Genomic DNA, 21,699 nt, shown 5'->3' with positions numbered 1-21,699 from the left:
CCCAGTAAATTAAAATATTGTTTTACCCTCGGGTACTGGGACCACCTGTATGGTTTTTTAATTTTCACCTCCATACTCACTACACTGCACACTCAGCAAGTATACCAGCTCCGCAGTAATCTGGCGTTGAAGCACACCCGGGGCACATTAGGTGTCACTGTGGTGGGCCCGATGATGAAGCATGCCACCAGCTAGGTTGGTGGGTGAGGGCTTTCTGAAAAAACCTACTGGTTTGTTGACACACGTACTCCATTGAGTCCCCTCTTATGTAACTTAGCTAGTCCTCTTTGATTTTGACATATAAAAGTGGGGATCCGGACTAGCTTACCTAGTCCTCACTCTCTCCTTTGATTCAATAATAATAATGAAATGTCATTGGATATTTCATCTGTGGATAAATCTTTGCCTGTATCAGCGACAGATACTAATTCCAAGTTAAAACTGGCCCAGATTACCCTTGCAAAAAAGAGGAAACATAGGGGGGCAATTACCAATGTAAAAGTGTCAAATCCTCAAAATCAGGATATACGGCTTCGAGAATAGAAGGAACTCACATTAAGCCTTGCCCACCATCGAGTAAAAATGGGATGGAGCATCAATCCCTGCACCCTCCTCCTATGGAAGAACTAATGGGGAATATAGAACAGTTAGTGAAGTCACTAATACTTCCCCTTGTACATAGGGTTAAAATAATTTCAGAGAAAATAGGGGAATTGGAAACCTCGATACAGAGAAATGCTGACCAGACTAGAGAATTAATAACTAACACCTATAAAAACAACATAGGCAAACCATCTTTAGCCACTCTTCCACCAGGCAAAAACCTTAGAAAGGAAACGCAGCCTTTACCAGTGAAGGAATGTAGGAGTACTGACAGAATAGCCAAGGGACAATCATGCCCAAGCGATAAAATAGGGAAAAGCCAGGCCCAGAAATCAGGAATTGACCAATCAAGTAAAACCCGGATGGAAAGTAATAAGACCAAATTACGTCCTTATCCCCAGAAAGTATATAGGAGGAATATAGATCTTCCCCCACAGGCAGCATCTTATGTTGTGATTCTGACGGGGGTACCAGAACTGGAGGAAGGAAAAAGAGAAGATTTTCTACCCTGAAAAATAAGGTGATATATTGGTTGGCAAATAATAGGCCGTTGCCATCAAATATAAATGGGGAAATATTGAATGTCAGAAGAGCAGACTGGTTTGGCCGCAGACCTAAAGACCAAAAGGGGGATGTGATCATTATAAATTTTAAGGACCACAGAGCGCCCAAATACATTGGGGAATGGTTTGACGGTAGAGGGGGGGAAGGCATTGTAAGTCGGGATCTAACCTACTTTTACCCGCAGTCCCTAGTGGAGAGACCACATCGCCCTCCCAGGGCAAGTGCCTTTAATCAAAACCAGCTTAGGTTCAATATCCCCACGTTTAATCACTACTCTGTGTTTGCGGGAATGAAGGAGTTGATTGACTTTGTAGTCAGGCCCCGGGGGTCATCCCTACTCATAACAATTGTGTTAAAACTAGTCTTCATATTAATATGGACATTGGTGCCCCACCACACTTTATGGGGTTGGGGAGTTTAGAAAATGATGACCGACAAACAACGGGTAATGAAGGCAGGGTGATCATTGATGAGGTCACCCACCGCAGGGATGGGAACCCTAAGGTAGCGCCCATAGTGGATAAGTCTCCAATTTTAGGCTTAGGAGGTATATCCCCAGACCTAACCACTAGCAATGATACTCCAAAGACGAAAATTATCAAGTTAATTTCTTGGAATTTAGCGGGACTCCAAAAAAATATGTTAAAACCAGAATGGAGTGAATTTATAGAGAGGTTCGATATCTGTATGTTCCAAGAAACGTGGAGTGTTCCCCCCCAATACAAATGTGGTTTCTCCACCTTCTTTATTCCTGCTACTAGTATAGGGAGAGGCCGACCTTCAGGGGGCTTACATATTTGGATCAAAGTAGCAGTCAATCTGATGGTCACCCCTCATTCCCTGCCAATCCAGGACATCTTGTATATCTCTGTAAAGGGCCAGCATTCCATAAACTCTTTTGAGCTGTTTAATGTTTATGCATGTGGGTCCCCGGGAGGACAAATTTCACCCACTATAGCTCTTCTTGAGGGGGCGTTAGCAGGGATTTCTCCACTGTCCAGTGTTGTCATAGGGGGAGATTTTAATTGTATATATGAACCCCTAACGGTAGAAGACATTATGGACATAAATGAAGATGACTGTAAAAAGTCAATCCGGCTCCTGACTCTCGCCCCTATTAAAAAATGGACCCCAAGAGCGATTGAATTAAACGCCCTAACTGTAGAATATAATTTACGTGCTTTAAACGGCAGGACAATTTCGGACCCAAATGGCGCTATGACCTATAATAAACTTAGCTGCCCGTCCCGTATTGATTACATCCTGCTCGATACTAGCTCATGGAGTAGATTAGTGGATATGGTAGTCACACAGTCACAGGACAGTGACCATAATCCGCTCTGTATGGAAATAAAATGGGGGAGGGCGAGGGACTCACCCGAGGCTCCTTTAATGACCGCAAAAGAAGTAGACCCGTCTGATGGCAATCGTAGACTTAAGTGGAATAGGGTGTTGTGCCAAGAAGATAGTCTACTTTGTATTAAAGGTTAGGTGGAATTGGAAGCAAGGGTATTTGCTTCTAAATCCATGAATCCCTACAGTGACCAAAACTTCAGCCTTGTAGATTCTTATAACACCCTAATAAAGAAAATTGGTTCCTTCTTCATGATAAAAGATAGTGGGGGTTCAAAAAGGAAGAACCCTGTAAAAGCTAGCACTCCATGGTATACAGCGCAGTGCAGGCAGAGGAGAAGGGCCATAGCAGATGCTATTAGAAGGAAGGATACAACTGCATTGCGGTTAGCTAGAAGGGAATATAAGACTTGCATTATAAATGCTAAGAGGGACTGGGAAGAGGAATTTTGGCAGCAACTAAAGTTGGCAACCAGTGCTAAGAACCTTAGTCCATTCTGGAACCTGATAAATACTCTAGATAGAAGTGGAGTAGAGCCCCTCGCCAACCACATAACTGAACAGCAATGGCATTCGCATTTTTCAAAATTATACTGTGATGAAGATGAGGTAGCCTCATTTTGCAGGGGACAAAATGACCCGGGTAGCGAGGGATCCATAGCTATTGAGCTCTTCACACCCCAGGAAGTTCTTGCCACCATTAAGAATATAATTCCCTCAAAAGCAGCAGGCCTGGATGGGCTACCGGGTGATCTATATTTATACAATCCCAAGATGTGGTCGGTTTTCATTGCTCCCCTCATGAATTTGATCCTTGGTGGCCACCCTGTGCCCGACTCGTGGAAGGGTGCAGAAGTGGTTACCATATTTTAAAAGGGTGACAGGGAGGACCCTGCCAACTACAGGCCGATTAGTTTAATCGATGCCATGCAGAAAGTAGTTGGCAGGGTCATTGTAAATCAGGATGGATAGATGGTTGGAGGAGGAGAATATACTTTCCCACTTCCAAGCAGGCTTTCGTAAAAACGTGGGCACTATGGATCAAGTATTTAGGTTTTGGGCAATCTACTGGAAGACAGTAAGGGGTCCATTAGGATATCGGGCGGATTGCCTCCGCCAGGGTGGCGGTGGCGACCGCCACCCTGGCGGAGGCAATCCGCCCGACAACCACTCTCGTTTTCCCCTCCGCCAGATTAGGATGGCGGAGGGGACAGCGGTGGACGGAAAGACCGTTCGCCGCTTTACCGCCGCGCTCGCCTTGCGACCGCGGCGGTAATAGATTAATATGGTGGCGGTGTCCAATGGACACCGCCAGCCATATTACGATGTGAGAATGTGTGGGCCTTTCCGCGGCGGCAATGCCGCCACGGAAAGGCATGCGGAGATTGCTGCGGGGGACCCCTGCAGGGCCCCCAGGTTGCCGCCACTGTAGGGGGTGCACATGGGGGGTACCTATGGTACCCCCCAACATTCACATATGTAAAGCGGCAGGCACCGCGCGGTGCCTGCCGCTTTGCATGTGTGAATGCGTCAACTCATGTTTTACATTGTGGCGGGCGGTGCAGAGAGCACCGCCTGCCACAATGTAAAACATATAGGATGTGCCCGCCACTGTGGCGGGCACATCCTAATACCCCCAACGGGACCCCCGCCCTTATGGCGGGCGGTCCCGATCTCCGTTAGGGTGGCGGGCGGACAAAGTCCGCCCGCCATCCTAATGGACCCCTAACTGTTATGAAGCGGAATCTTTCCCTGGCCTTTATAGACCTTAAAAGTGCCTTTGATCTAGTACCCCGAGCTAAACTTTGGAGGGTGCTTCAGGATATGGGGTTCCCACAATATCTTCTGGAATTGATAGTTAAACTCCATGAGGACAGCTACGCCAGGATTAGATGGGGGACCCAGGGCCAATTAACAGGGAGGGTGTCCGTGAACAGGGGGGTGCGCCAGGGCTGTGTGATGGCCCCGACACTGTTCTCCCTCTTTGTCAATGGGGTGGTGGACCATTTGAGGGAGGACAGTGCTGATGCCCCGGTCCTGGCAGGGGAGAAAACACCAACACTCCTCTTCGCAGATGACACCCTCCTGTTGGCCAAAACCCCATCTGGTTTGCAAAAACTATTGGACAGATTCAGTCTGTTCTTTCACAAACGTGGATTGACTATCAATACTAATAAAACAAAGTTGATGGTGTTACCCCCCTCCAAAAAGGCAAAGAAAATTAATATCTTCCTTAATGGGTCATCTCTTGAGGTGGTAGAGGAGTTTGACTACCTGGGAATAAGAATAAATAGCAAAATGAGGTGGGACTCCCATGTGGCCAAGATGCTCTTAAATCTCAAGAGAGTCTCAGGTGCCATCTTAAGGAGCCAGCAACTATCAGTTAGCAGGCCTATTGCCCTGGCTCTGGCTGTGTATGAGGGAAGAGTGCTGCCCTCTGCAACATATTGTGCCGAACTTTGGGGTGGTGAAAATGTTCAAGATTTAGTCAGAGTGGAGAACAAATTTATAAGAGATCTAGTATACCTCCCTACCTCAACTCCGCTGAAACCCCTCTTCTTGGACATGGGCAAACGCTCTATTTTAGATATAGTTCATCTTCGCCCCTTGTTGGTTTGGGTGCGCCTGAGGAGGACCCCGGAGCTAGCAAACTATGCTCTGGTGTTGGATGAACTAATCACCTTGAACAGTGCGAGTAAAATACAGTGGGTAAATAAATTAAGGCAACTGGTTACGAAGTTGGGTTTGACAGAATTCTGGACGACTCAGTACCCTCCCCCAAAGCAAGTAGTCAAGAAAATTTACTGGGAATGGGTAGACGCAGAAGAACGGAGGAATCCGAATTGGGGCCCCCTAACCATGCAGTTCCTGGATCATAAGCCAACCAGGAATTTGGAACCATTTCTAGACCTCATCAGAATACCAAGAGATAGATCACTTTTCTTAAAGATGAGGTATGGGACTTTACCCCTTAATAAATTCACGGAACGCTGGAAAGGTTCAAGGGTCCTAAACGGTACATGCCCATGCTGCCCCTGCAAATCAGAATCTTTACCACACTTTCTGTTTGGTTGTAAAGCTTATAAAAGGGCAAGACGGAGGTGGTTGAAACCAGTCTGTATGGAGCTGGGGGTTAGAGATTTCCGGGTTGCCCTCCGTATGTTTACAACAGATACAACATCTTCCCTTATTGTTTGCGGAGTGGCAAAATATTTGTCAAGTGCTTGGCTCACCCGAATTAGGTTTTTAAATGCCAATAAAGTGTAACCTTTATATATATTGCTAGTAATTTATATATGTTTCTCATTATCGCCGGGACGCTCCTTGGCTGGAGTCGCTGCGCGCACAATAAATAGACGTAACATAACATAACATAACATAACATCACTGCACTTTAAATTCTACCTTCAAATGTCTTTTTATTGTAAACACTGTTTTATTCTTTTATTATATGAAAAATTATATGTTTAACCAAATTGTTTATTATATGAATGTATGTACTTTTATGATATGTTAAATATCGACTAAAGTATTACTGCTGCTGCTGAAAATCCACTCGTACATACTGTGGCAGGTGTAGAAAGATAAGGACATGAAAATAGCCCTCTACATAGATGAGAAAGTGTTGAATGGGGGCACTTGTTTGGGATAATAACTAGGGCCATTTTTCATAAGCAATGCCAAATGGTTATAGGAAGTCCTGGTCACAAAAATCTGTTTTGAAGCATTCTTTACCACAGAGCTTCCCATTAGCTGTGATACAAGACAATGGAGCCCCATTTCCTCAATGTTTTTCTTGTTTTTGCAGGAGCTACTTCCATGAAAGGGTGAAAGATGGGACTCCAAAGCTGGCTTCCAAAAAGCATTCTTATAGGCCACCTAAATCTTACTGATCCTCTACAGCTCACTGACCTCAATGCCTGAACTGATATACCATAATGACTGATTACGAACATAAAATTGATAGGGTCAAGAATGACGTACTGCCCCTCACATTACACACATTGAAGCAATAGATAACCTTTCAGATGGATGCCTAAAAACTTAAAATACTTGGGAACCTATGTTAATTTTGAGTTAAGGGAAATGGTCAGAGATAATATTAATCCACTCATGCACAAAATAAGGGATGATTTTCAGAAATGGTCATCTTTAAAGATGTTATTATGGCAGAGAGTTACAATTCCTTGACACTTGGAGGGTTAGGAATGCTACATATGTATCATACTACTTAGCACACATGCTTTTTGCCCTGGCTCCTGTTTTCCTACAAAGCATGGCTGTCACTTTAAAATGCCTAGTATCTGTACACAACAATATACATACAGAAAACTCACCCTTGGGATGTTAGGGGCTTAGAAGGGACAGATAACCTAATATTGAATAGCAGTCCAAAAATATTAGGCAATAAACTACTTAAGATACACCCACAATTGAAAGTCACTGATCCAGAATATTATGGTAAAAACAGATGGCTCTAGGTTTTGGTGGAGAAAATAGGAATAGAATCAGAAATGGTGATTTTTCCAAAACGCTCACTGTTTAGGATCAACCTTGGGGCAACCCCTCATGACCCTTATAAATCTGTATATGATACGCACTCCTCATCCAAGTCAAAAACCACACCTATAGAGAAGCAGTATCTGGCGCTGACTGCTCCCATGGGAATCCCAAAATGTTCTGTCCTCTACCTAGAAGCCCACCTTTTCTGCCTCCTACTCAAGAAATCGTTCCTCTAAATGAGGGTCAATGCAGGAAAGATATTCATCCACATAGTAAAAAAAATTGTTTGCGCTTTACCTTTTGATGCAGACAGTTATGTGTCACTAGATAATGTCTTAGTGCCTTTCAAACGTTTCCAAGATATATTATGATTATGATTAACGCCTTGCTGCAATATGGGTTCACTAATAACTTTCGCTATATTAACTGCTGTTTGCCTGTGTCATGTATTTTTTGAAGCTGGGTTGGGTGGCTTAGTGGGCTAATGCATCCACTATAAGGCCCTGTATTCAACCTCATGATCACAGGTTCAAATCCTAGCGGGTCCACTCAGCCTTTCATCCTTCTGAGATTGATAAAATGAATACTATAGAGTTGGGTAACAATGAACATCTGTTATTCAGCACCAAAATACCTTTGAGTGAATGTGCACTATATAAATATTTTGTTATTTGCAATGCTTTAAAAAAATGAAAATGTTTGTATTTTTTACCTCGATGTGCATGTGTTTTACTAACTGCATATGCCTTCCTATGTCCATCTTTCATTGTACCTTATCTACACCCTTCTAGTAGTAGATATTCCCCATTTTCAAAACACTATTTCTTACCCCTCGCACATTTACCAAAAAATAAGACTTCACGTTTGGAGTTCTCCACACTTGAGACATAGAACTCTGCACTTTAAAGTTAGGACAGACATAGATAGAAAATAGAGAATAGTGCTTGTTGTTATGTAAAGTAGGACGACAGGAGTACTATTTTATGCACTCACAAAGTATGGGGAATAGTCCTCTCAATATTTAACTCTGTCTTGAATCTGTGATTGGATGTTGGGACCCGGGGTGTTTGTTCAGCTTGCAAAAGACTTGTTAGATTCTCAAAATTCTTCAACTATGTTTTATCTAACATGTCTTCTTTTAGGGGATTGTGGAGCACTTGCTTGAACATGAGCCTGGCCAAGAAGGCCTTTGTCATACTTATCTTACAAAGAGTTACTGGTTACCTTAGGAAATAAATACACAGTAGTCCGCTCCTAAATTTATATGGTGGAATTTAGTTAGTTTACTAAGGGCCTGATTTGGGGCCTGATTAAGAGTTTGGCAGTGTGGGAGCGGGATAGTAGCCCACTGCTTCGCTCCTACACTGCCAAACCTGAACGCTGTCCGCCTGGCAGATTACGAGTGAAATAGTGGTCTGCCAGGTGGCCGGCATGGTGGTACTGCAGCAGTGCAGTAAAAGGCTCAGATGTGAGCCTTAATGCTGCATCACCATGGGTCTGCCACAACACCATTCCAGCACGGCATGGACTGTGAAGTCAATGCTGTGCTAGAACTGGAGATGCATGGAAGCAGGGGGGCACAACACTTGCCCCCCTGCATGCAACAACATGCATGGGGCCCTTTGTTTCCCGACCACCAGCAGTTTCATGGACTAAGAACCTCGATGAGACTGCTGGCAGTCAGGAAACTAGTAATATGCATGGCACTGCCGTAGGTAGCACTACTAGCATATTGTAAGCTCCTGACCACCGCACCAATGACAGGGAACAAGCCCCCCTGTCTGTTGCGGCAGTCCAATGGCAGTCGACCAACAAAGTTGGAATACGACGGTCGGACTGCCAGTGCGGCAGTGTCCAGACTGCCAAACTGCGCCACCATGAGTTTGGAAGTCTATGGGCCACCACACCCATAATCAGGAACTGAAGGGTTACTCTAACACAAATGTGACAGAATTCTTGTCCACCATATTACAAGTGCAATATGTCCATGGTACTTACGGGGGACAGGATTTGTGATGGTGTACCCATCTGACAAACTCTAAATCAGCCCCTTAGTCATTTATAGCACTTTTATACATGCCACTACAGTCTGTGGATACTGAGAGCAGCACAGGTTACCAACTTAAACCTGACAGTCTAAGAGGTAAGCCCATAGCCATTAACGCTTGAAAGAGGTAAGTGTGTGCGTGTCAAACCAGTCGTCATAGCAGATCTGGAATTCATGTTGGTAAAATACTTACTGCTCACTTGCACATCATTGTAGTTTGAAATTATTTACATTCAATTACCTCTTTGCACACTCCCACTGACACCAATGCACTTATCTATCAACCCATATTGACTTGTCCTTTTACCCATCGACTCTCACTAAACCCCCCATTCTCTCATCTATATCTTATTTTATCTGTTTCTACAATATACTCAGGCATCGGTCATTCACAGTCACCCAAGCAAATATCCATCCAACCACACTCATCCATCTAACTGCATGTGCCTGCAGTCATCCAACCTCTCTTTTTCTCTTATTCAATCAACAACCATTCTATCCATGTGTCCAATCAACATCCACTTGTGTCGGCGTGTGCTGGTACATGTTTTTTTTAATGCACGTGTTTAAATATGTGTGCAGGATATTGTTAGACATTAATATCATAAACACAATATCAAGGGACAAAATATTGAAAAGTTAGTGCATGCAGATTTCTACACCTAAGTCCACATATATGCCCCATGCCAATATATCTATCTTCAAGGTACATAGATGTTATTTTAAGAAAAGCAAATCTATACTTCTTTCTGCATTTACCTTTTTTATCAGTGGCATATCTAGACCTTCTGGCTGCCTGTGGTGGTCCCTGCGTTTGCCTCCCCATTGGTGTCTGCATGTAAGAGTGGGGGATTGTGCTGGTGATTGCTGGCCTTTGCTGCCCGGGGAAAGTCTCAGGTAAGAGCGGGAGGGTGGCAACTGCCCTCAAAATTTGTTCCACCCAGGTCAGACCGCCACCCCACCACCTTGCTACGCCACTGATTTTGATATTTTGTCTGGCAATATTTTGTCCATGATATTATGCCCACGATTTTAGCGTGCCACAATGCTCTTGTATTCAATATTCAGGAAAACAGTCTTAGAGACTGTATGTGTGTTTTGTGGTTGTGCATTCACATATACTACACCGCAACAATGAAATGAAGTGAAATGAAAATTAAACTTATATAGCGCGTAACTACCCTGAGGCCTCGCAGCGCTTTAGCTAGAACCATTCAGGCGGCTGGGCAGGGCGCTAAGCTCTTGCAAACAAATGCATTTTTAATAGCTTTCTAAAAGCTGTCAGGTTGTTATTTTCTCTCAAGACCAACGGAAGCGTTCCACAATCTTGCAGCATTGTGCGAAAAAGAGCGACCACCCCAGTGGGATTTTTTTTACTTTTGTTGTGGTAGCCAGATGTAGCACACTGGAGCGGAGAGCTCTAGAAGGGAAGTATGGAGTGACCAAAGGGAGCATGATGGATGGACCTGACTTACGAAGAGCCTTATGAACCAGGCACATAGATTTAAATTGTATCCTGGACGCTACCGGGAGCCAATGCAACTTCTTCAGGGAAGGTTTGGCCGACTGCCAGCAAGGAATCTGAAAAAGTAGTCTGGCCGCACAATTTTGAGTAACCTGGAGTTTGGTAATTGTAGCAAGGGGGGCTCCAAGGTAAAGTGCATTGCCGTAATCCAGGCGCTAGAGAATCAGGGCCTGGACCATGACTCTCCTCGCCTGGAACGGCAATAGAGGGAGAACCTTCCGGAGCATTCTCATAAGTCCGAAGCACGTGGCAGAAGTCTTAGTAGCCTGGACAGTGAAATCAAGTGAACTGTCTAGCCAAACTCCCAGGCTCTTTATCTGGGGTTTGGGGGAGGAGGGGGACCTAGACAGGAAGGCCAGATGGGGGTCAGGATGGTAGGTGAGGGATTACCCAACATCATGACTTCCGTCTTTTCCCCGTTTAATCTGAGACAGGAAAGTTCCATCCATCTGGCGACAGCCTCAAGGCATGGGCTCAGAGTGCTAGAAAACCCCTCAGCATTGTTCAAATATACCACAAGCTGAGTGTCGTCTGCATAGGTGACAATACGGACGCCAAATGGATGGACGATCTGTGCAAGGGGCCTCATATAGACATTAAAAAGTGTCTGAGGCACCCCACAGCTGAGTGGCTGTTTGGCGGAGGTAGCTTCCCCTTCAAAAACTTGGAAGAAGCGTTCCTCTAGGAAGGAGGTGAGCCATAACAGTGCTGAGCCCGACACTCCCATGCCACTAAGGCGGTGTAATAAAGTGGCATGGTTAACCGTGTCGAACGCGGCGCTGAGATCTAGTAATATGATGGTTGCTTTTCCTCCCTGGTCCAAAACTGTTCTGGCCTCCTCAGTCACTGCTAATAGAGCTGTCTCTGTCCCATGTTGAGGACGGAATCCAGTTTGAGAGGCACATAACAAATCATTGGATTCAAGATGTTTCACTAGGATGTTATTAATGTGCTTCTCCAGCAGCTTACTCATCCATGGCAACAGAGAGATGGGACGAAAATTAGCAAAATTATTCTGATCTAAATGAGTTTTTTTAGTAAGGCCCTAACCATTGCACATTTCCAGGACTTTGGGATGGTGCTTGAGATGATAGAGGAATTTAAAACGTCCAAAATGACTGGGCGAATTAACTCAATAGCCGAGGTAAGGACTTGTGGCGGTGCAGGGTCCATGGGGGAGCCTGAGGTGACTTTAGAAATTATTTTGTCTAGCAAGACTGGGTCTATAGGGGTGAATTTTTCTAGAGTACATGAAGGGGGTGTATTGGGGCTTGCTACTATCTCTGCCTCAAGGATGGTCAGATCAGAAATAAAAGAGGAGTAAATGGTCTGAATTTTTTGATAAAAGAAGGTTGCTAGGTTATTGCAGCGAGCAAGCGCGCCAACAAAGCCCACTATTAGAAAAAACAGATACAATAATACCAAAATTTAACAAATGCTCTTTAAATATTAATTTAGAGATAAAAATTGATGTGGCTGTTTAACCACAAGCTTGTGCTCAGCCATATTTATCATAAGGGGATGAATGATAAGTATTCTGTGATGAATGTCTCTTTCATTTCCATTGTGGATAGGTAAAACGACTGTAGCACAGTTGGATGACTGCACTCTGGAAGTCAAACATTTTAGGCATTTACAAGGCTCTTAAATGCTAACACCCAGACGTACCTTTCCATCTTTGCAAGAATCCAAAACCTGCAAAAATTCACTGCTTTGTTGCCCAGTCTGTTGAGCAGTGCAAATGATTTGATATTTGGTACATTTCCTTAGAACCTGAAAAGTATAAAAGTGAGAGAAAGTTTCTAACAAGGAAAAATCTAACTATTTAAATCCACTATCGCAAACTTCTCTGCAAAGTCTTAAATCATTTTGCAACAAATTAACATGAAACTTACAGATGCTTCTTTTTTTTAGTGAATAAGAAATACTGTAGCCCAGACTTCAGAACCATCAACTGTTTCCCTATTTTTGCTGCTGTGTCTCCTCCAAGAAATGGTACTTCTCTGATACTTCCATTCTGCACAGGTTAAATAGTGGTTAGCGACCTCAGGCGCAAATGTAGCAACAGCAAGTTGTTATTTACAGCTTAAAAATTGCAGAATCTATACAATGTGAATACATTGTCTTTCTTATCAATAATACTTTTGTTCAACTTTCCAGCTGGTTCTAAAATTGTTATTTTGGAAATATTGAGCAGCCTGTATTATGCAATCACACTTTAGTAGAGTAGTATCTGCAGCAACACAGTCAAACACCCGTTGGTCACAGGGCTCAGAACACCTGTCTTTATCACATTGTCTTGAAATATTGGGGCCTCTAATCAGACCTCAATTAGATAAGAATTGCAAATTCTGTATTTTGACATATAACTTTTTACCATTCTCTGCTTCAACACCCAAGGTCAGCACTATATTTTTCCAAACGATTTGTGAATTGGAGGTGATTTCAATGAGAAGCCGGTCGCCAGGGCAAATTGAAATCTTTCTTTGCTGAGATTTGTTTTAAATTCCAGGCATTCTCTTACAACATTTGATATTGAGGATACTCTGAACGAAGACCCGAACCATCATAATTACCTCAATTGTTCTTGTTGGAACAAAAGATAATACTTAATTGCTGATTTTCAAATAATAAGCTGCATTTTGCTTACATAGCAGCAAAGCAAGCATTGCATGTCTGACACATACAATCTACCCTGACTTTTTAAGACAACTTTACTTTGCAAGCTGCGACTGAAAATATGAGTTACAGATTACACAGCGCTATAAACAAGAAGCTATGGCTGGCTTATGGTGTCACATGTGAGGGGGCGGCACGTGGCAGCAATCGGTTTACATACTTCTCCATTGTTTGGTCCTTCTCAGATTGACTCTGCATCCATTCCTTTGAAATGCTTCCATTTCATTTCCTCTTTTGAGATTTTGACCTTTGGATGTATGCTTTTGCTCAAGTAGTGACACTAGATCCAGTTGTTGAAAACCTCTATGAAAACATTTATAATTTACCTCAATAGCACCTTTGGAGAAATCCTGCCTTACAAAGAGAATTGGGTGAAATATTAGAATCATTTGATTCCTTTGAAATTTAAATGACATCAATAACTCCCTGGAGATTTGGGGGACTTGGCAAGTGACTTGATGCAGACATTATTAGGATAAATAGCAATGCATTAAAATATTATAAGACAGGAACAGCTAACGTCTGGTTTGGTCAGGATGGCATTAGTACCTAAGCTGCCTAACTGCAAGTTGTTCTAAACCTCCAGATTCATATTTGGAGGTGTGGAGTGAGACTAACATTTTTTTTTTGCAGGGAAATAAGATAGATCAGAACAGGTAGTGTAATGTGTTCAAAGTCAATAACTCAATTAAGGCACACTCTTGCTTATTAGCATTTAAATGAACACTTCCAGCCCCAAGAGAGCAAAGAGGGGCAGGCTTTTCCATAGCATGAACCCATGTAATCATCCAAAAACTGGGTATTGGTGCAATGGCACTCAGTATTTCACTGTGGCTAAGACTATGTTAACAATATATGCATGGACATACAATATGTCAAGTATTGACCTTGATGCTAAGACATGTAGGCAAAAAAGGTCTAACACCACTGCAGCTTGGTTTCGGTTGGTCGCCTGGCAACTCATCTTGCTGCAGTGCTCACTGTAAATCAAGGGTGTGTGCTGGACAGAGATTACTTAACTTTATCTTTGGTGTCCAGTTTTAGGCTTAAACCTAAAATAACTGATAAAAGTCCACTAAAAGGGAAAATAGTAGCCCTCATAAGTGTAAACATATAAATACTGATAAACACCTCCACTACCTCAAACTAAAATGACAATAAAAAAAGGTAAAGTAAGAGAGAATGAGTATTTTTTATTTATTGCTGAACACAGTGCAACTTTGTTATACAAGGTAGCAGCAAGAAAGACTGATCTAAGACTATTCTTCTTGAGTTCTGTTGTTTAGGGATCTCCCTAAAATATTGTTTCTTATTCCTTTTATTTTCACTAGTTTTATGTGTTTAAATTAATGGCGTTGGGTTTAGAAACATTTTAATCTAATTGTTTTATACACTGTAACAAACCTACGAATATTGAAATCATATTTGATCTCTTGGCAGTGTTTAACATGTCGAAGGATTGGTAAAAGGCTGGCTTGTAAACATCTTGTCAAATATACTTTTACTATCCAGACACTGATAGTGTACAGGTTTTTGATACGGTAAACATCGTTTACCACAAAAACTTTTACCAGCAGGGAATTACAACGCGGTTGTTACAAAGACCGCATTGTAACCATGCATACCATTACTCCGCAAGTTGGAACAACAACTTTCGGAAAGGGCAGAAGATGTTGGATTTGAAATCCAACACCTCCCGTACTGTCCACGCAGACTGGAGTTCAAATAGTAAATTATACTATTCCAAAATCTAGCGCCCCCTCCGCAGGATGTTGATACGACTTGCGGGGTAATGGTGTGCGTGGTTACAACACGGTTGTTGTAATATCTGTGTTGTAATTCCCTGCGGGGAAAAAGGATGTTTAAAATAGCGGCATGTTCCTTTGATACATTAGCCCCCTTTTAAACAACTCTGTATTGATATCAGTTCACCTGCCAAACACCCCCAGCTTTAAACTTTTAATGCAAGGTATAGTGACAGGTGCCTGTGAAAATAGTGATGTCACTATGCACATGAGATAGTGGCGAAACATGACATAAGACTTTCCAAATACCAACAATTTTAATAGTTGCAAGGTGTCCCGTTATTATGTGTGATACCTTAAGCTAATCCTGTAATTTTATCCAACAGCACTTTATTGCTTGGACTTTTTAGCCCACAGAAACAATGTTAAGAGGATGCTTTCTAGTACCAGGATACAACAGGATGCCTGTTAAACAGTGAGGACTGACTTAAGGTGAGACATTTGCCAGGGGGACATTTGGCAGCTATAAATGTCACACAACAGCATCATGACCATAATGTAGTCAGGTAAGAGTGAAGAAAAGCAGTTGCAAGTATGCATAAAGCATCACGTGTCAGGTGTGTTAAAATGTAGGGCTGCAAATTAATTTGGTGAAATTCAAACTTTTAAAGATTTTACAAGGTTGTATGCTGTTGGCAGGGTTCGCCACACCTACAATGTCATAATATTCAGTAAGGGGTAAATAAGTGGTCCCATCTGTGTCCAGAAATGTTTTTATTGAAATATTTTATTATAGCACTCATACTTTTTTTAAAGAGTCCTGTAAACCAGGCAGATTTCTGACTGAGTGTGAGCAGTAATGAGATGTGAAAGAGGGTAATGAGATGTGAGTGCAAGTGTGAATACAATAGAAAGACTTGCTATGAATAAACCAGTTTAACACATGTCTATTGGACACACCGTCAATGGAAAGACACTACATACCCTGCATTACTTCTCTTTTAAACTAAATATGTGTTTTATAACAATCATTGCAAAAGCAACGTTTTGTAAACACTGTAAAAACACAGTTTGTATTTACTTTGGGGGTTAGGCAGCTAAATCAACTCTAATAAGCAGTGATTTCAAAGGGTGTGAAAACACCACAGAAATTGTCAAATAAACGAAACGCTGAAAACAGGATGCTTAACATTGGATCACTGCCATAATATCGACTACAAAAATATAGGCATTTAAAATATCGACTCCAAAATATCGACTACAAAAATATCGAATCCTATTGACAAACAGGTAAGTACAAAAATATCGAATCAAAAATATTGTTTAAAAATATGTACTTTGTAAAAATATCGAATTTATTAAAATGAATGTAAAATTAAAAAATATTAAAAATAAATAACTGAAATATACTTAAAAATACATAAATAACCTTAAAATTATTAAATAATTAATTTAAGTTATAAAAAAATTAATACAATTTTAATTGTTAAAACATATATATATATATATTAACATAATATTATTAAAAAATATACAATATTATTACCGTAGCATAGCAAGAGTGTTAAAATTACTATTCCCACTCCAATGAGTGCAACAGTAGGGGAAGCGTTGGATAGCGTAGCGGTAAAAATTACTATTACGTCTCCAAAGAGTTCAACAGTAGGGAAAGCGTTGGATAGCGTAGGGGTAAAAATTACTATTCCCACTCCAAAGAGTGCAACAGTAGGGAAAGCGTTGGATAGCGTAGCGGTAAAAATTACTATTCCCACTACAGTGAGTGCAACAGTAGGGAAAGCGTTGGATAGCGTAGGGGTAAAAATTACTATTCCCACTCCAGTGAGTGCAACAGTAGGGAAAGTGTTGGATAACGTAGGGGTAAAAATTACTATTCCCGCTCCAGTGAGTGCAACAGTAGGGAAAGCGTTGGATAGCGTAGGGGTAAAAATGACTATTCCCACTCCAAAGAGTGCAACAGTAGGGAAAGCGTTGGATAGCGTAGGGATCAAAAAGACTATTCCCACTCCAAAGAGTGCAACAATAGGGAAAGCGTTGGATAGCGTAGGGGTAAAAATTACTATTCCCACTCCAGTGGGTGCAACAGTAGGAAAAGCGTTGGATAGCGTAGAGGTAAAAATGACTATTCCCACTCCACTGGGTGCAACAGTAGGGAAAGCGTTGGATAGCGTAGGGGTAAAAATTACTATTCCCACTCCAGTGAGTGCAACAGTAGGGAAAGCGTTGGATAGCGTAGGGGTAAAAATGACTATTCCCACTCCAAAGAGTGCAACAGTAGGGAAAGCGTTGGATAGCGTAGGGATCAAAAAGACTATTCCCACTCCAAAGAGTGCAACAGTAGGGAAAGCGTTGGATAGCGTAGGGGTAAAAATTACTATTCCCACTCCAGTGGGTGCAACAGTAGGGAAAGCGTTGGATAGCGTAGAGGTAAAAATTACTATTCCCACTCCAGTGGGTGCAACAGTAGGGAAAGCGTTGTATAGCGTAGGGGTAAAAATTAATATTCCCACTCCAGTGAGTGCAACAGTAGGGAAAGCATTGGATAGCGTAGGGGTAAAAATTACTATTCCCACTCCGAAGAGTGCAACAGTAGGAAAAGCGTTGGATAGCGTAGGGGTAAAAATTACTATTCCCACTCCAGAGAGTGCAACAGTAGGGAAAGTAAATACTTCATATATTATTTAACAAAATATTAATTAATATCTATAAAAAATTATTTAAAAGTAAATACCAATTTAATATAATATAATAATTAATCAATTAAAATTACAAATTAAAATTAATTATTACAATTAGTTACCTATTAATACAAATTAATCACAAATTAACAATTAATTAATTAACAATTAAAAATTAATTAACAATTCATTCTAATTAAATACAATTAAATAAATGGAATTATTTAATTAATTATCAATAAATTACTTCCCACCCTATTCTCCTATAAACCCACAACCCGCTACAGAAAATAAATTAGTAAAATTAACATAATTAGCAAATAATCAATTAAATAAAATTAATTGGCAATTAAAATTTAATTAATTACCCATACAAAATTAATTAACAATTAATTCTAAAAAAAAAAACAAATAATTTTACATATTTAATTAATTATAAATAAATTACTTCCCACCCAATTCCCCTATAAACCCACAACCCGCTACAGAAAATAAATTAGTAAAATTAACATAATTAGAAATTAATCAATTAATTAAAATTAATTGCCAATTAAAACTTAATTAATTCCCAAATATAAATTAATTAACAAATAATAAAAAATGAATACCAATAAATAAATTTACATAATTATTTAATTACAATTAAATTACTTCCCACCCTATTCCCCTATGAACCCACAACCCGCTACAGAATTAAATTACGCAAAAATGAAAAAAATTAATTCATTAATTAAAATAAATTATAAAATAAATACACACTTTTCACACATATAACAACATAAAAACACTATAAAAAATTCGTTATTATTAAAAATTCGATAATTTTAATAACCTATATTATATACTTCGATATTTTAACTTTCTATATTTTTAACATTCGATATTACATTACTTACCTTAAAAACGATATTTTTGATGTCTATATTCTGTCCAATCGATATTTTGTCCATTCTATATTTTAAACTCGATATTATGTCCATTCGATATTTTTTACTCGATATTTTGACTGTTTACCTTAACATTATCTGAAAGCATTGGGGGGGGGGGTTATCAAAGGTGTGTGCTCACCATGCTGCAATTTAGTTTATATATAAACAAGGTTATCCTACAGCTATCCAGGTGCACCCCTAATATTCCCCTGATAAACGGCATTCAGTCCCCATGCTACTCTATGTGGATGACACAGGGTTAATTGCCCGCACACCCAAAGGCCTGTGTTTGCTATTGTCCTCTAATGTGATATTCATGGCGAACCTTGATTTGTCAACTAACTTTGCCAAATCATTTATAAGGTTGTGCGGCCCTAAGAGTATGCACTTCTCATTCATTACAGTTGGCCTGAACTCCTTATTGAGTATGATCACATTTTCATACATGGGTGTACCTTTAGTTCAACTGGTTCATGGGTTCACCACATCTCAGAGAGCAAGGCAAAGCTCTTCAGAGCAGTTGACTCACTCCCCAATCTACCATCCCCACCAGGCGGTAAGGCGCTCAAAAGCTTGCTGCAAATATACCCTGCTCATTGAGTACCAATAGCAATTTAAGGATGTGGAAATCTGGGAAACTGCAGAACCTATGGCTCTACAGAGGGAAGAAAATAATTTTTGCAGGAACATTTTTTTCTGTTACCTTATCCATATCCCATTTTATCTGCCATTAGGCACTGGGTTTAACCTACTTGAGTAATCGCATCCAAGCCCGATCCCCTCTATTGTGGTTATCTATTTGGAAAATGGAAGAGGCCTCATTCACGTAGTATTTAATTACTGACATTCTAGGTTGTAAGAGGGGCCTCTCCATCCAATGGTTGGTGTACTTTAAAAAAATCACTAGAAGGGATTAGCCTAATCAAATTTTCCTTGATTCTGTATCTCACGCTCTCCCTGGTATAAAGCAAGTGCAAGCTTGATTGTCAGAACAGACACAAGCAGATAGATTAAATACCGAAATCTTGAAGCTAATTGACAAGAGCTATTTGTATCTAAATCTCGAGGTTTCCCTCACTAGTTACTTGTGGAACATTAGTGGGAGTTGGGCTCACTCCCTAATATTCTGCTTTAGAGCTGATACTATCAAATACTCGCTCTGCTTCTCCATTGGTCATCAGTGTAACCTTGATTCTGGAGCACGCACATGCAACCATGTATTCTAGACAAAGCATATTACATTTCCTTTTTTATGAATTTTTATAGATTCTACATAAAAAAAAATGTAATGTCTTTTTATGAAATTTAGAAACCTTCAGCATTGCACTCAAATTTACTGTGATCTCCAGCAATTATTAGATGACGAGACTTGCTTCTATGTAAGCTTATTTTTTCACACAGCTGTGCGATTTAGGGGCACAATGCACCCTGATTAAATCAGTTTTTATGGGTTTTTAACTATTTGATTTTTTTTCACAAAAAGGATAATACTGTGTATTTTATATATCTATTACCTTCAAATATTTTATAAAAATGTCAAATGCTGGACTGGCATTTTAGTCTTTTTATGAATTTGTACACTCTTATGGTTTTACTTCAGCTGAATAAAGTTTTTTTTATTCTAATTCTGAATCTAAGGTAATGCAGAGAAACATTTACCACCGGAACCCTTATATTATACCTCTAGACACATCTCACATTCTCAAACTTACCACTAGGGAAGCTGGCTTTCGGCAGAAAAGAGGACTCTTTACAAATGTCTTACACTGGTTAACAAAGGTTTCCAGGTTATCCCTTAGATATTGTAACAAGATACAATTCAACCCATAACCTAAATCTGCCAAACAGAAACTTCTAACTTCACTCAAGGCGCCATACATGGCATCTATATTCAGATCCTTTAAAATATTAGGCCCCACCACTGGAACTCACTTCCACTCTTTAAAGAAGATGGAAGCAGCTAAAAAAACACCTCCTGATCGTAGAAAATAATATACAATAACTGTTTCACATGTGTGTTTAAAACAGACAGTGCAAATGTGCTAATAGCAACAGCGATTGCCTTTCACCCTATTATATATATACATGAATATACTTTACTTTGAGATTTGATATAACAACAGTTACCAGCCCCATCATAATTATATGCATTTTGGGAACACAGCTGAAATCTCTGGGTGAATGTCCAGTGCAAAATTAGTAATTACCAGGTGAATAGGACCCAGCTGATTCTATGTCAAGACAGGAGCTAGCATTATGCATTAAACTTGTGTTTGCCACTTCTGAGCAGCCCCATTGAAAGCGCTCATGGAATCTAAAAATATAACAATCAACAAAATAATCTTCCATCCCATAAATAGCATGTGACCTCTATCTTCCTCCTCTTTTGTTTGCTGCTTCTGTGCAGATAAGTATAGGCTGATAACGTATATAGATATTTATAATTAGAGTTTGGATTCTGTGATATAAAGAGTAATGGAGGGATACCTAATTTATGGGTCTTTGTTTAATGTGTGGTGTGTGAATGTAAAGGAAGAAAATAATATTTTTTTAAAGGGAAGTTCTGTTATAAATCTTATTTATTTATTTATGGGCTTATATAGCGCTCTGAATAAACTCCCAAGGGAGTATCTCCGCGCTGTAACTGCCGGTACAGAACTGAAAAAGGAGCAGATCATTAAAGTGCTGTGAGCAAGGAAACAATTAAAATGAACCAAACAGAAACGTTTTTAAATGTTTTCTAAATTGGCGGTGGTCATTACATTGCCTTAATGACAACGGAAGTGAGTTCCATAATTTGGGACCCACGACATATAAGGCTCTACCACCCAACCTGGTTTTAGTGATCTTGGGAACATTTAGTAACAATTGGTCACTGGATCTAAGGGCACGGATGGGAACATAAGGAATAAATTTGTTCGCCAAGTACTCAGGTCCCAATTGGTTGAGGCCCTTATGGATCGTACAACAAGTCTTAAACTTCACTCGTTGACGTATTGGCAACCAGTGGAGCTTAAGAAGTAACGGTCTAGAGGGAGATCTAGGGGGTGCATTT

The 21,699-nt window shown here is 40.6% G+C and overlaps 1 protein-coding gene across 1 annotated transcript in view; it reads right to left on the bottom strand.

Annotated features, from left to right (window-relative positions):
• The window catches only part of LOC144828121 (molybdenum cofactor sulfurase-like), a 650,078-nt gene that overhangs the window by 20,339 nt on the left and 608,040 nt on the right, over positions 1-21,699 (bottom strand). Inside the window, exon 14 of the mRNA XM_078686242.1 lies at positions 12,264-12,368. Coding sequence (XP_078542368.1) covers positions 12,264-12,368 — 105 coding nt within the window. The remainder of the gene's footprint in view (positions 1-12,263; positions 12,369-21,699) is intronic.

Source organism: Lissotriton helveticus, chromosome 4_1 (assembly GCF_964261635.1).
Source record: "Lissotriton helveticus chromosome 4_1, aLisHel1.1, whole genome shotgun sequence".
Classification (NCBI taxonomy): domain Eukaryota; kingdom Metazoa; phylum Chordata; class Amphibia; order Caudata; family Salamandridae; genus Lissotriton; species Lissotriton helveticus.
This window is presented reverse-complemented; position numbering and strand designations above follow the sequence as displayed.